The 15,603-nt window shown below is 42.0% G+C and overlaps 3 protein-coding genes across 12 annotated transcripts in view; 2 read left to right on the top strand and 1 right to left on the bottom strand.

The window, feature by feature from the left end:
• The window catches only part of SIRT5 (sirtuin 5), a 28,827-nt gene extending 24,981 nt beyond the window's left edge, over positions 1-3,846 (top strand). For all 7 annotated transcript variants that reach the window (XM_068558945.1, XM_068558939.1, XM_068558940.1 and 4 more), the window contains exon 9: positions 3,345-3,846. In XM_068558945.1, coding sequence (XP_068415046.1) covers positions 3,345-3,420 — 76 coding nt within the window. In that variant the 3' untranslated portion in view covers positions 3,421-3,846. The remainder of the gene's footprint in view (positions 1-3,344) is intronic.
• A 2,436-nt stretch (positions 3,847-6,282) lies between these two features.
• Positions 6,283-13,354, top strand: NOL7 (nucleolar protein 7). 4 transcript variants are annotated; one of them, XM_068557118.1, is made up of 9 exons: positions 6,324-6,640; positions 6,728-6,788; positions 7,367-7,425; positions 8,749-8,780; positions 9,022-9,109; positions 9,427-9,548; positions 9,627-9,704; positions 10,211-10,316; positions 12,498-13,354. In XM_068557118.1, exons 1-8 carry the CDS (start codon positions 6,378-6,380, stop codon positions 10,285-10,287), a joined length of 780 nt encoding a protein of 259 aa, XP_068413219.1. In that variant the 5' UTR covers positions 6,324-6,377; the 3' UTR covers positions 10,288-10,316; positions 12,498-13,354. The 4 variants fall into 4 exon arrangements, with proteins under 4 accessions (XP_068413220.1, XP_068413221.1, XP_068413219.1 ...); XM_068557120.1 differs by lacking the exon at positions 12,498-13,354 and having other exon boundaries at positions 6,323-6,640; positions 9,652-9,704; positions 10,211-11,317; XM_068557117.1 differs by lacking the exon at positions 12,498-13,354 and having other exon boundaries at positions 10,211-11,317.
• Positions 11,207-15,603, bottom strand: part of RANBP9 (RAN binding protein 9) — an 88,232-nt gene continuing 83,835 nt past the window's right edge. The window contains exons 13-14 of the mRNA XM_068557116.1: positions 15,407-15,518; positions 11,207-12,136 (exon numbers count right to left, since the gene is read on the bottom strand). Coding sequence (XP_068413217.1) covers positions 12,006-12,136; positions 15,407-15,518 — 243 coding nt within the window. The 3' untranslated portion in view covers positions 11,207-12,005. The remainder of the gene's footprint in view (positions 12,137-15,406; positions 15,519-15,603) is intronic.

Below are 15,603 nucleotides of genomic sequence, written 5' to 3'. Positions count from 1 at the left end.
CTTATCATCAGGAAATCTTAGAAAACACTGGAATACAAGTCCTGGTTTAGATATTTTTTTCTGTTTGTTTGTGTTTTGGGGGGCCACGCTGCGAGGCTTGCAGGAACTTAGTTCCCCAACCAGGGGTTGAACCCACGCCCTTGGCAGTGAAAGCACAGAGTCCTGACCACTGGATCACCAGGGAATTCCCTGTTTTTTCTTTTTTTAAGTGGAGAAAGAACATACAAAAAAAAACTTGTGAAGCAATCCGCCTCATCTTTTCCACCTACGTCTAATTTGACAGAATTATTTTTAATAACTTCTTATGTCTTTCCAAAGCATTCAGCTAATTTTCCTAGAAATAACCCTCTTTTAATAGCTATATTTTTGCATTAATTAAATTTTTAATTAAATTGGATCATTACATTAACCAATAAAAGTGGCATGAACATATTCTGGGCGAAGCACAGTGGTCTTGGTTATCCTACAATGGGAAGGATGAGGGGAAAGGCACCGGGCTGCTAGAACAGGGGTCTTCAAACACCTTTGTTCTTGTACCACCGCATTTACATTTTTAAACTTGACGTCTAAACTTTATCAAAATCATTGAAAAAGATGTGATTCCGAATTACTGGAAATAAAACACCGACATTTAAAAATAAAACTGCCATTATCCTAAACTGCCATTTAAATGTATCCAGTCAAATCCAAATGCCACAACTACTTGATACCCACATCATCCATTTACAGAATAAATACACAAGCCCTTTTTAACAATGAGAACCTTCACATTTTTTCTTTTTCTCTTTGAACTTGTATTCCCATCCGACTTCTACCGTAGAAATTTATACTAATGTATTTTATGCTTGAAAATCTTTTGTTGACTATCCTATTCTGCTGTAAAATATATGTTACTTAACTATTTTCAAGTTCTTTAAAACTTAAAAATCGCTCCATTGAAAAATTCTTGTAGATGGAATTATCCCTGCAGTAATTTATAGTACTAAGTTGTTGAAAACAACAAATGATACATTTTGATGAATAATTCCATAAAAGTGAAACTATGGGAAATGCATCTCTTAATAGATGCATGGGGCATGAGTTTTTTGAATTAGTTCGGGTATCCACGGCTGAGTATTACGTATTGTTAGAAGGAGACAGAGTTCATGTTGTTGTAGCCCAGTTGGCCTGTGGTCACAGGAAACAAACCTGTATTCTGAGAAGATCAGGTTTCCTGACCCACTGCAGTGAGCAAGACCCCAGAGGAGCCGTGGGGCATGTCCCCAAACAAAGGAAAAGATGGAGTTATTATAGGATTTGCAAGGAGGGTTGAGTTTAGGTGAAGTTTAAATGAAGCAGTTTTTGATAGACTCAGCAACTAGCAGGGCTGTGGGTGTGGAGAGGGGTCAGATCTGCTCTGGCTGCAAAGTGGCCGCAAGGTCCTGTTTCCTTGAAGGTAGATGTGGAACCCTGGTCCCAGACACCCCTTACCTGGAGCTCTGCACCTGGGTTGGAAGTAAGGCTGCTTCTCGGAGGCAAAGTGGCTTAGGTCCTCCAGACACAGGATATTTCACTCTTTACTGCCATCATACTGGTAGTGTATGATTTTAGAGGACAGAATTCCTACTCAGTGAGTAACAAAGCAGTGGTCACTCAAAGAAGGGAGTTGTTATGATATTGTGCAGCTTGTCCTGGGGGGAAAAAATTGTGTTTCTTACTAGCTTTGCAGCTGGCTGTATCTGTGTCTCTAATTCCAGTCTGAGGGATGGCAGGGCAGGTTTTTACTGGCCGAGCTAAATTTTACCTTTTCAGTGTCCAGTGTCAATGGTAATCCTTTGTTTTTGCTTTTTTTAAAAAAATATTTATTTATTTGGTTGCACCGGGCCTTAGTTGCAGCAGGTGGCTCCTTAGTTGTGGCACGTGGGCTCCTTAGTTGTGGCAGGCGGGCTCCTTAGTTGCAGCTTGTGGGCTCCTTAGTTGCAGCATGCATGTGGGATTTAGTTCCCTGATGAGGGATCGAACCCAGGCCCCATGAATTGGGAGCGCAGAGTCTTATCCACTGCGCCACCAGGGAAGTCCCAGTTTTTGCTTTTTATAGATGAAAGTACTGAGAAACCTGGGCCACATAAACCCTGGGCGTGAAAGGAATTTCATTATGGCATCACCACTCCGATTTTGGACCTCCTTCCAAGTTGTATGCTGAAATACCCATAGTAATCTTGAATCACGTTTAGTGATCTGTTCATTGACAAATCTATAAGACCCTCTTTCAATTTTACTGAAAGAAAGAATGAAACGGCCCTGCCTGCATGTGTCACCCAGTCTTTAGAAACCGTTTGTTTTCTCAGATCCACGCCGATATTTCAGACATCCCTTTCTTTTCACGTTCTGGGATAAGGCGCCATTGTAAGATCTGGGATGGGTGAGGTGAGGTGCAGCTTGCTTTGGTAAACATGGAGGAGGGTGAATGTGGAAAGGGGCACAAGGAAGAACATGTGGAAGTTGAAGCTCTCCGTGCCTGGCTGTGCCTCCCGGAAAGTCCTCAAGGGACTGTGCTGGGCGGAGCTTTCTAGTGGCCAGTGTCCCACACGCTGCCAGTGGTAGAAGGATCAGAGAGGCCATTTGGTCAGGGATGTCTGTTCGTGGCACAGAGAACGGACTATTCAAGGGCTAAGGCATTCATGATTTGTGTGGTATCAAGAATAAGTAATATGACCAAATGCTTTTTTCATTTTTAATTGTGCTCAGTTGATTTTCTTATTAACAATACACTAGAATTAGCTGGGTATTTTTTCCCCCTGTCCTAAATGTTTTCCCTTGAAGGAAGCAGAAGTCGTTGGTTTTTCTTCTTTTCTCTCCCTCCTCTTTCCTTGATCTTTCTCTTTTTCCTACTTTCTGACTACAAGTCAGGGCCAGTCGCGAATTCCAGTGGACGGCTTGAGAGGCCTGTTGACTCAGTTAAAATCCTTATGGTCCGCGTGGCGCATGAGGTTCTTTTTCTCTTGTCCTTATTACCTGTGAGTAAGATTTTGTAAAACCTACAATATGTCAGTTATGAGTTTGGCAAAGCAATCACAAAACGCAACCATGTCTCCCCTTCTTCCTTAAAAGAAAATCCTTACTTATAGCACCTAAATTCTAGGCAATTGCTTTCCCAAATTCCTTTGGTGACGGGGGCCAACCCATAGTGAAGTGTCTGCATTTGGAGTTTTCAGAAACTAGATGAAAGAACTGGGCACAAAAACGCATGAGACCGCATTTGTGAGAATGTGAATTTTACTCTGGTTGTAACTAAGAAAGTTGACTTGCTGAAGCAGAATGTTTGTTTTGCTCATAACTCTGCTGTGTTCGTCCTTCTATTTCAGGTTTCATTTCCAGGGGCCGTGCGGGACGAGGCTCCCTGAAGCCCTTGCGCCTCATGAAACTGAAACTGTTTCTTAATTGCCCCGAGGAAGGAAGAAATCACAGCGCATCTAAGTACCAGGCCACCAACAGGAGAAACAGTCTTGTGGATGGTGAGCTGAATACTGAAAGGTCTGAATATATCTTCTGGAATCCAAACTGCTGATAAGTGATGGGACTTAGAAGAAATAGTAGTAAACGTGTTCAGAAGGAGAAGTCACAGAACTTCTCAAGTCAATTCACGTTATTTGGTTTGAACCTAAACGTAAGATACCTCTGATGTGTTTGGTTGGTTACCGGGAAGGAAACAACTTTGTAATTAGATTGTCTAAAAAAAGTAATTATTTTTGCTATTTGGGTAGAGCGGTAAAAGCCTGGTATTTCTGATTTTTGTGCAAGGTTTGGTGGAAAATAAAATCCCTTTCTACAGCAGGTAATTGACTGTATAAAGATGTTACCCCAAGAGATATCTTTGTTGGGGACTTTTTCTTGTCAATGTTTATCTTGTTTGGCTGCCTAACCTCAGTTCCAGGGGGATAGCTTACAACAAGAATTCAGGCAAGGAAGGAAGAGAAAATTAGCAATAAGGTAGAAAATCAGGATGAGAAAAAAGAATAATGCAAATATATGGACTCCAAGGATAAACACAGCTGCCTAAAATTTAGCACTGGCCTTCCGAGCAGCCAAGGAGGAAAGGGAGAGGTGATGGTCGGTCGTTCCTCAATATTATAAACACGGAAGGACATTTCTCACTATCATAAACACACGCTTCCCCCGATGCTGAATTTTGAAGGGAGTTTTTCCCGTGGGACTTGGAAGTTTTATGCTCATAGTACCTCTGCATAAAGTAGGAAGAATACAGCCCTCTCCTCAAGTCCCACCACCTAATGCAGCACCCAGGGATGCCTGCTGCCGGCAAGGCAAGCATCAGAGGCCTGACGGAGGAGCGGCCTTCAGTAAACAGCACGTGAAGGTCGTACATAACTAGCTCCCTTGGATCAGGTGGGCTCCCTGGGTGATAATGCAGCTGGGCCACATCATCCCCACCCCTTACAAAATTGCGTTTAATATTACACCCTTGGCGTTTGTAGAAGTAGATGACAAGACACTGTGACATAAAACTTCGTACTGCATTTGCAAGTCATGCCTTTTAATAAATCCCAAGTATCCTTTGCATGGGCAAGAGCGGTGCCCATAACCCACAGGGAGTCTGAAGGATCAGCCAGGCACCCTGAGGGCTCCTGTCATATACTTTTACATGGGTGGGTCAAAGCATGCACACTGAGGGGACTTGTAATACTTATAATGCAGTGTTTGTACATAAAATACCATCATCACTTCTAGTAGGTTTGTTGTAGGGCTTCTCAAAAGTGCACTCTATACAATTCCCTAGTGTTAGCAGTGATGGAAGTCAGAACACTGTTTCAGGGAGTCGGACTATATTTTTAATTTGTAATTTCTGTCTGACCCAGATCCAGATAGTTCAGAGCTGTTCTTTGCAACTCCCTTCCTACTAGGTTGTTGGTACCAGTAGCTGTTTTTGTTTCTGTTTTGTCATTTTTGTTCATGTTTTGGTCTTGTTTTTAAACTAGGAATTGCTTCCAAATCAGAGAAGAGGAAAAGGGAATTGAAAATACTCCAAAATTTATGTGAGGTAGGATTATTCAATTCAGTTTAATATTTACTGAACATCTACCATATGATAGACATTAGAAATCCAGTGCTTAGAGAGCGATGGACCATCCCTCAAGGAGTTCACAAAGACTGGGTTGGGACAATTGGCATATAAACTGTTAAACAGCGTGGAAGCTATAGTTACAGAAATTTGTTCCAAGATTCAGAGAATGCAGTTAGAGATGAGCAGAGTGGGGATGGGGTCGATCTTAAGGTGCTTGGAAGTCTTTAAGAAGAAGTCAGCCTGGGTGGGAGTTTTTGAAGTATAAATGGGAGTTCCAAGGGCGGAGTGTGTATCACGAGAGCATGTCCAAATGCAAGGTAAGTATGAAATAGCTTGGTTTGTTCAGAGAAAGATGAACCATTTGCTATCGTATAATGGGTGAGAGAAGATAAACACAAAGGTCATGAAGGGCCACGTATGCTAGGAAATGAAATAAGTATACTTGGGGCGGGGGCAGGGGCATAAATATACACAGTACGGGCGTTGCGGCACTTAAGTGACGGTAGGATGGGCAGACACCGTGCAAGGTCCTGGGGTTACAGAAGGAACCGGGGAGGGGGTTCCCCGCTCTCCGTGAGCTCACGTTCTAGCGGGAGAGTCAGACAACAAGCTGTTGGGGCGAGGAGTCAGTGATGGACACAGAACAGGCAGTGGCCGAGGGCTGGTGGTCAGGGATGCCCGTGAGAGGGCGGCCGAGGTCGCCACGCACACGTTTGGTGCTGAGGATCGATGTAAGTCCGAGTCTGTCGACCTTGTTTCTCGTCGGCGACAACAGGGCTGAAAGGCATGGGGTCCCGCCGCTATAGCGCACTTCTTCCTTTTGAAACTGCACTTCCGTGGGGAGTGCGTAAAGCCGAAATCTCTTGTACAAACACTGATTAACGGGATCGACCAAGCGGATCTCGGAGCTAAAAAAAGGCGATAGGGCGACTGGGGCTTGTGGTCACCGGATGGCGTGACCTGCGAGCCCGCCTCAAGGAGCGCGAGGACCCAGCCAACCCTGCTCTCGGCATCCCCGCCAAGGAGGCAGCAGGATGTATCTTTCCGGCCTAGAAACAAGCACCACGGCCACCAGCTCTCGCAGCCGTGAGCGAGGAGGGACCGCGAGGCCTCCTGCGCGTAGCCTCGGAGTCGGGCGGAAGGGAGGGTCCCCCGCTTCCCTCAGGCCACGCCCTTCCCCGCTCTGCGCATGCGCCTCTGCATAGCTCAGTGGGGCCTGGGAACCTGCAGAGGGCGACAGAACCCGCGGCGCCTGCCTTTTACGTCACGCCCCGCTTGCGTGCTGCTTCCGGGTCAGAGGTCGGGCGCAGCTTGGGTCATGGTGCAGCTCAGGCCGCGCGCGTCCCGCGCCCCGGTGTCGGCGTCGGCGATGGTGGACGAGGGCCAGCCCGCCTCGGAGGAGGAGGCGGAGCACGGCCTGTTGCTCGGGCAGCCGAGCAGCGGCGCGGCCGCCGAGCCGCTGGAGGAAGACGAGGAAGGGGACGATGAGCTTGACGACGAGGCCCCGGAGGAGCTGACTTTCGCCAGCGCCCAGGCGGAAGCGAAAGAAGAGGAGCGGCGAGTTCGCGAGACCGTACGCAGGTTCGGAGCCCGCGGCCGGGCGGGGAGAAGCGCCCCTTCCCGTCCCGCTCGTCCCTGCCCGCACTGACTTGTCGCCTTTTCTCCCAGGGATAAAACGCTTCTGAAGGAGAAGAGGAAGCGACGCGAGGAGTTGTTCATCGAACAGAAGGTTAGAGGGGAGGGCGGCGTTTCACAACGCGGCTCGGGGTAGAATTCAAAGTTGCTGGGATGTGGGGTAGAGCAAAGTCGCTAATATTTTCTTCTGACTACAGTGACAAGGTGTTCGTGCTCCTTGCCCTCCGCCGATTGAAAGTGGGAGTGGGAAGAGGTGTGAACCTGACATCGTAGGGTCAGTCCCACCTCTGACGCTCAGCGGAGGTAGTTTATTTGAAACTGGGTCGCCGTGAGCATTAGGTGCTTTGTAAACTAAGGGATGATTGATGTGCTCTCTGCTGTTTAGCAGATTGGCCACAGAACTGACTCCATATGGACGCGATATTAACTGCTTCCAGTGTACGACAGTGACCTGAGGGTTCCACTCTTCACATCTTCCAAAGAACGCGGAATAGGTTCTGAGATGCTTGGTCCCAGGCTTCCCACAGCTTAGAGATAGTGGAGGGCAGTGTTCAGCCCATTTCATTTATTTGCCTAGAGGTAGGGCTGTCCTTAAAATGGTAACTTTTAAAAGCAATCCAGGGCATATTGTCATGTGCCTCACTTCTAATTGATTTTTAAAATGTCTTTAAGAAAAGAAAACTTCTTCCAGATACTATTCTAGAGAAGTTAACTACAGCTTCACAAACTAGGTAAGTAATGGATCTCGTTTTATTACTTGCCTTACAGTCTTTGAATTACAAATTGGTACATTTATTTGAACTCAAATAACTGAAGAAATTGTAAAGTCTAAATTAAAAAAGCTACACAGTATTTGAATTTGGTGGGACAGGTGGAGGGAAATATTCCACTTCTTTTCAGTCTTCTGTTTTTCATTGTGTTTGTTGTTGTTCCCATAGGTAACTCTAGTTTCTGAGTTGCTGATCCCAGTGTGTTCATTCAATAAGTTGTGGGCCACTGTCATTGTACTAGGGGCAGGTGTGACCAGATGGTGTGAATAAAACAGTGTTTTGAAATTTATCCTTTAGTGGAGTAGCAGGCAATTATCCATAGGCTCCTAAAACTCAAGCTTGTCCCAGTCTGCCACCAACCTGTCCTCCCTCTTCATCCCATTTAGATTCCCCATTTCATTTAGCAGCTTCGCCATCCACCAGATGTTTAAAGCTCCTTTTCCTCATCTATGCCACGGAATCAATCAAACCGTACTTAATTTAGATTTCTAAATATTTGCGCCTTTTTTTTTTTTTTCCTATTCCCCCTTGTCTCCTCTCTCACTGCTTTCAGTTCAGAAGTTTAGCCCTGCATCTTCGACTTAGGACAGTGGTTCTTAAATTTTCAGTAAAAGAACTTCTTCCAGAGAGTTACTCGGTTTCTGAATACATCACGGTGACAAAGTCCTTTTCACCTTTCAAAACCAAGTTCAAATGTCACCTGTCTTCTCTCACTCCCTCCACCCCATTGCTCCCCCCACCGTCTAGCTTTTCCAGTGTGCAAGTGCTTCTGTATAGATATCTCATTGTATTTTGCCATTTACCTTTCTCTCCATTAGACCGCACTTCTTGAGGCTAAATTCTTGTCTCTATCCTCGTCTGTGTCTAAATTGTTCAATTAATCCTTCAAGATCTCTCCAAATAAAGTGAGGCAGGCCTACCACCTTTCACTTTGCATTTCAAATACTGTGTTATATAATTCTTAAATATTTCACTTTAACTCTGTTAACCACAACAGTCTGCTTCTTTGGAAGCCTGCTAATATATTTTCAGATTTTAAATTCTGAGAAGATACTCCCAACCTAGTATAGTTTGTTGATTGGGAAAACAAGTCCTTTTAAACTTGTCAGCAGTTCATTGGGGAGTGACTCTCTCTTTCTAAAGATCCTAAGTAAAAACTGAGAATGGTGGTAGTAAAAGGGGGGGAGGGGTATCTTATTTGTAAAACTAGATGAAATTCTGTAACAAGTTGAGTCATCTTTGCTCTCTGCTATCCCAGTTAGTGTTTTTCTTGTTCTTCCTTAGTGTGAAGAAATCACCGGCAAAGTTGAAAGAAGGTATGAACTATTCTAATTTAAATAACTTCTCATTAAGTGTCAACTGCATTTGCAGATATTTGTAGTCAAATGTTACTGACCCTTAGAAAGAGCATGGGAACAGGCCTGGCCAGTTTTACCTTATTTCTTACAAATAAAAACCACACACTGGTGTGTAGTGGGTATTTAAAGTGAACTCCAGTATGTGTTCCTGATTTATTTTTACACGAATGCTAATTAGAAATATAACTCAATTTTTTAGTTAATTTGCAAAAGAAAAATGAAGAATGTGAGAAAGGAAGTGACTCTAAGAAAGCTAAAGAAAAAGTGCAAAAAGTACAGACTGTTGGGTAAGAAGAGTCTTCTTTTTTTGCGTGTAGGATGTAAAGGTGACCTTTGGAGGAGAGTATTGGCTTAATTAGTAGCAGTTTCAGATTGGATCCTCTGTGGAAAGTTTTTGGTATTTATATTAAAAAAAATGTTTATTTGCTCTACTAAGATGTAAACATTACTTGTAAAATAGTCCTGTAATTTAGTTTTATTATCTTACCTGTGCATATACAAAATTAGGATGTGGGATTTTTTTCCCACTATTTGAGTCAACTAACAAATACTTTATTTTGAAAATAAGCACTGCCTCATTTTGACCTTTTGTATTGATTACCAGCCAGAATAAAAGCTACTTGGCTGTAAGGCTAAAAGACCAAGATTTGAGAGATTCAAGGCAAGAAGCAGCCAAAGCCTTCATACAAAATTGTTTATATGGTCCTGGAACCAACAGAACTACTGGTAATTTCTTTATGGACTATTTTTCTCCCTTTTAACTGCAAGTAAAACAAAGCAATGATAAATAATTCTCTTTCCTAGTAAACAAGTTCCTGTCTCTTGACAGCAAGAGGTTACCAGTGAAAAAGGCCGCAGCCCAGTTTTTGAATAATGCTTGGGGTAAGATTCAGCTTTATTCTCTGAATCTGATAGTTTTATATATTGAATAATGTTCTTTAAAAAAAGAAAATTTATTTTTATTTATTTATTTATTTGGCTGCGTCAGGTCTTAGTTGACAGTGTGCAGGATCTTTAGTTGCAACATGCGGAATCTCTTTTTTTTTTTTTTAGTTGCAGCATGTAGTATCTAGTTCCCTGACCAGGGATCGAACCCAGGCCCCCTGCATTGGGAGCACAGAGTCTTAACCACTGGACCACCAGGGAAGTCCCTGAATGATGTTCTTTTTTTAAGGAGATAGTAAATACTCATGAAGTATCGATTTTTTTCTTACAATGGCTTCTATTACCATTTTAAAGTTGCTTCTGAAGAATAGGTCAGTGTAGTATGTATGAACATATACCTAATTTTAATATTTACACTCATGTATTATCTAGAAAATTTGGAATTGTTTCTTGGGAATTTTATCTCTTTATTATTCTTAACTGCACAAAACCTTCTATTCTAGGATCCCAGAAAAAACAAAATGCCAAGAGGTTTAGAAGACGTTGGATGGTCAGAAAGATGAAAACTTCTAAGAAGTAAATCAAAGCTAAATGAAGAATGAGTACTTTGTATGTATAGAACTTATAAATATTTAGTTTAGAGCGTTTAATTTTTTTGAAAAATTAATAAAAAAGACTTACTTAAAGGGTCATTATAAAAATCTTAAGTCTATTTGGGGTGGTACCCAGTCCCATCTCATCCATGGAGTATAATTAATTGTGCCTTATAGTCTTTGAGCATCCTGGAAGAAAAAGCAGTTTAAAAGGACTTGTTTTCCTTTCTTTTTATAATCGTTTCCCCATTTTATTGAACACAAGCAGTGCCCACACCAGTAGGGCTCCTCTGCTACCCCTCCTCCCTCCCCTGCAGGGTGTGTCGCAGGAAAAGTCTTCCACTACAGCTCTCCAATGCTTTAGTCTCTCGGATATTTTTGTGCTATTATTGATGAGAATGTCACAGAATGCGAGGAAGAGTGCAGTATCTAAGTGTAGACAGATAATCTGTTCTTTTTTAAAAGGTTTAAGCCTCCGGTGTACAAAATACAGCCAGCAATCAATCAATCACCTTTGCCAAACCAAAGGATATGGTGGTTTGTTATCCTGTTGAAGAGCTTGCTTATGTTTTACTTGTAACCAGTTGGGAGTTTGCTTTAAGAATGGCAAGTCACATGCCATATGCTGATTGATTATGAAAACAAGATTCATTTCCTGCTTGCTTTCTATCATCACCCATAGTATCAGGTTTGACCCTAATCCACGGAGGCCAGTAACTCAAGGCAGTCTTAGGTTGCAGAACTCCGATTTATAGTAGCAACCATTCATTTTAGTTGTTCTAACTTTATATTAATCATGAGAAGTATGCAAGTACCTAATATATAAACTCAATTGACACTCTAGTATCTGTAGAAGTAAATTTTTAATGGCTGGTTAATTATATCACTACATTTTTATTGCAATATAGTACTCATTTAAGCACTTAAAAATGGAAGGTGTACAAAGATTAAATTAAGACACGGTAAATTGACTAAATATTTGGTTTTTATATAAATAAAGGTCATGACCACACTGTTGACATGTAATACTGTTATAATACAACAGTTAAACTTGTGAGTCTACAACAGAAGTCATCTGTAGTTAAACAGGAAACAAAGTTGAAAAAGACCATGTTAAAACAAAACTACTGGGACTTACAGGTCGGGATTGTTAAGTAGCGACAAACATATTCACTCAGCTCCTGAGTATTTCAAGTTTTACAGTACACATTAAAAATGATTTCTTCCATCAACACTATAAATTCAAACTGTCAGATGTTTATGCATTTTGCAAGTTACACTGATTGAATTGCTTACATGGGAGCGGGGGTCAGAACACCTCCCAATTTGAAGTTTACATCACCCACATGCTAACACAAACACAACTTGTTCCTTCCCCCCTCTCTCCCCCCAACAAAGAAGGCAGAATTTTTTGGTTTCTTTTAGGTAATTGTTTTAAAGGATTTGTGATGATCAATTTGAACGTCTGAAATTCAGTAATATTTAACTCTTAGACAACTAAGAGGTTAAAGATGGAAAATAATTTCTCCTAACACTAAGTTAGAAAATCATTTGCATCATGCTGTAAACTAGGAAGCAATGTAAAGCGACAAAAACCTGTCCCCAGTACATAATTTAAAAAATCTAAATTTCAAATCAGCAGAACTGGTCTACTTCCATGTTGACTATATGCCACAATATAAGTGTGAGCTCCGTGAATGCATAGCTAATGTAGGTAGTCTTCCACTGTGGCAAAAGCACAGGATCCAATTCCTGATCGAGCCATCAGTCCTAGACACTGTGTGGCCTGTCCCATGGCTAGGGCAAGTGGAGGTTGCTTTGGCAGATTGTGGGTTTCTGAGGAAAAATGATTAAAGATGGAAATAGCAATTAGCAATACATTTTAAACAACGTCTCTCAATCAGGAAAATACTGCGTTACTTACAAAATTACCAGTGTCTATGCTGCTCTTAACTACCTAACTAGCAAAGGTGGTTTTTAAGCAAACAGTGACTGCCTTGGACAGCTACTCTGACAAGGTACTGTGGTTACTGGGTGTTCAAGTAATAAGAAACACTTCTTGCAGAATTAGACTTTCAAGGTGTTAGACACTCAAAAACTTTTACTTCCACATTTACTATGATGGAAACGATGTAATTATCTAATGTGTGCAGTGGGGAGTAAGGAATATTTAGTATTTCCCTTCTATTTTTCCAAGGTCAATTGACATTACCAAAGAAAACGGCACCAGGTTTTCGGTACAAGTTTCACTGATGGATTCTTCCCCTTCTGGGAACAGGACCCAACAGAGGCTGCCGAATCCTTTCCACGGCATGTTGGTGAATGTCATTTGGGTTGGTAAGGGAGCAGGTGGTGAGTGAGGGTGACCATGAGAGACCACTGAGCCAAAGGACCCTATAATCTGAGGAGTTAATTTACAATTGATAGGATAAACATTTGTAAAAATCACCATTAAATGAAAGTTTTCAGGGTCCTACATACCAGACATGTCAGACAGCTGTAGTACAAATGTTAATAACCATCATCAAAATTCATTCTTTGCCAGAAATGAGAAACTGAACTAATGATAGAAGTGACCAAACCCATAGAAGCTGATAACTCCTCCTTGTGTGGAGGTGTCCAAATTTTAATTTTATGCAGATTCCCAGTTAGTAAAATTACTAATCAGTCCTTGCAGGCACAGCTGGCAACAGGGCAAGAACAGTGATCCAGGGCTGGTTAAGGCTCCACGTGGTTGGTTCTGAGGCCGCACATGGTGGTGGGAGAAAGAGAAGTTCCGGAAGGGATGAGGCAGAAATAAAGGGAGCAGGTTCCGGACTTAAAGGCGTAAGGGGAGGTGACACAGGATGAAGAATATTAGAATGCACATACGCAAGAAAAGATGCACACGCTGGTGAAAAGTGGTCTGTGGGTTAAGATTATTCAAGTACTACTAGCTGTTCTCTGGCAAGACGCTATTCAGCTAAATTCTGATTGTGATACATTTTTTTTGTCAACTCTAAGCAGGAATGACTTTATAAACTAACTCTGCCTCAACTAGAATCAGGAACAATTTAATTTTTACACAAAATCAACATAACAGAATAAACAATGAAAAGGAAACCATCCTTTCAAAAATCTCTCTTGAAGGTTCACAGGGAAGTAACCTTGCTCAGAGGTAAGCACTTCATTACAGTTTTATTTTGGCCAAGGGAGGCACATCTGTAAGCATCTTTAAATTTTTTTAGCATATGAAACTCACAGGAATTACATACAATATAACTTTAAGCACTATTTAGAGATGAAGCTATATAATATAGCACAGTATTTATAACTATGCACACATACACCCACAGCAATTTAAGTCTCATTACTTTTGCAGGAATTATATACATTTAATATAAGTTTAAGCACTGTTTACAGCTGAACTACATAATACATGGCACAATATGTAAGAATACACACATCCTGGATAATGGTCCTAAGCAATTTACTACTGAAAATTTTAATTCCCCTGGAGAACCCAAGATTTTTAACTGTCATAAGAAAACTGTTCACTTTTCAAAAATTCCTTCCAAGTCTGAGTGTTTACCTAGATACAAAGCAAGTAGGGCTTCATGATTACCTATAATGTAGTCATTTCAAAAAGACAATTATAGTAAACCATATTATTTGCCCTACAATCCAGCACTGCTACTAAGTACACTTACTTTTACCAGTAAAGCTAAATGAATTTCGTATAACCAAAGAAAATACACATTACCCAAAGAAAATTCATATTGAATTTGTATAAGAGAAGTATTAACACAAAAAACACTACTACTATTCCAGAACTTCAGTATTAGACCATAACACCATGAATTAATAATGAATTTCAGAAGGACAAAGCAGATTAAGGCCCAAACGTGAATACTTTTAAATTGCTTCCTTTACATTCCAGCCACATGAGCCCTGGCCTTCACTCCAAGTCTCTCTGTGTGACACTGATCCCATCTATCTAAGATAGTTTCAGACATAAACCTAACAGGGCCAAACAGCACAAAACAGACTTCTAAACTGGTAGTCCCCATTTTTCTTGAGGAATTACATTCTAAAAAGGTGAAAAATCGCTCTCATCTGAACTGCCTCTGAGAAAAATTGCCCAGATATGAAAAGTTTTCTGTAAACAATCAACCCTATAGTTTATATATAAACGCACAAAATGTGCAGTTACCGAATTCATATAAAAAGTTATTTGTTCAGGGGACTTCCCTGGTGGCTCAGTGGTTAAGAATCCACCTGCCAATGCAGGGGACACGGGTTCCATCCCTGGTCCGGGAGGATCCCACATGCCGCGGAGCAACTAAGCCCATGCGCCACAGCTACTGAGCCTGTGCGTCTAGAGCCCGCGAGCCACAACTATTGAAGCCTGTGCGCCTGGAGCCCGTGCTCCGCAACAAGAGAAGCCGCTGCAATGGGAAGCCCGCGCACCACAACGAAGAGTAGCCCCCGCTCGCCGCAAGTAGAGAAAGCCCACATGCAGCAACGAAGACCCAACGCAGCCATAAATAAATAAAGATTAAAAAAAAATTGTCCTCTGTCTAAAAAAAAAAAAAAAGTAGTTGTTCAGTACATAAATACCACAGTCCTACTCTGCAGTGAGTTGCTCACAGGAATGGCAACCAACCAGGGGACAGCACATCCCAGTTTCTCACTTCGTGCTCCCCCTGGCTAAGCCCGCTGTTCTCCCCTTCCCTCCCTTTTTTACTTGGTAAGGGCGTGTAGTTAAATATGCTGAACTTTAATGAGAATGTCATGTGTCTCCAAGGGTTGATGCTGACAGCACTCGAGCCCCGTGGGAGCTGCGACACCGGTGGCTCGGGCCGGAAATGCTTATGTACACGTTCACACAAAAACTTCTGTCTTCCAGAATCACGAGATGCACCCCAATATACTGCTTTTACTCCATTTGAATCTATTTAATCTGGGACTGAGATACCAGAGGACGTTTTCTATACTTTAAGGTCATTTTAATTTTTAAAATGTAGAAAACATTTCCCTTATGATTTTGCCAAAATATAAACGCCAGCACAAACACCATCTCAAACACTCAAGAGACCAGCCGACGTGCTTTCCGGCCTCACTCACCTAATATTGCGCTGTTCAGAGCAGAGCACACAGGTTCTCTCTGAAGTGGGTCAAGCTGATTTCCAACCGGGCTGTTCCAAGGGTCTGAATAGGCTAGTAAACTGAATGCATCCTGTTGAAAACAGCAATTTGGTTTTTAATTCAAACAGTTCAGCGACTGTGCTCACCATGGTTACACGTTGAGAGAAAGGTAAAAT

The sequence above is a fragment of the Eschrichtius robustus genome, chromosome 12 (genome assembly GCF_028021215.1).
Source record: "Eschrichtius robustus isolate mEscRob2 chromosome 12, mEscRob2.pri, whole genome shotgun sequence".
Taxonomy (NCBI): domain Eukaryota; kingdom Metazoa; phylum Chordata; class Mammalia; order Artiodactyla; family Eschrichtiidae; genus Eschrichtius; species Eschrichtius robustus.
This window is presented reverse-complemented; position numbering and strand designations above follow the sequence as displayed.

Excerpts from the sequence above, each read along its gene's own strand:
- NOL7 (XM_068557118.1), top strand. The coding sequence starts at position 6,378 with ATGGTGCAGCTCAGGCCGCGCGCGTCCCGCGCCCCGGTGTCGGCGTCG. Across the intron at positions 6,789-7,366 it reads AGTTGTTCATCGAACAGAAG|AAAAGAAAACTTCTTCCAGA; the intron begins GTTAGAGGGGAG and ends AATGTCTTTAAG. Across the intron at positions 8,781-9,021 it reads ACCGGCAAAGTTGAAAGAAG|TTAATTTGCAAAAGAAAAAT; the intron begins GTATGAACTATT and ends TCAATTTTTTAG.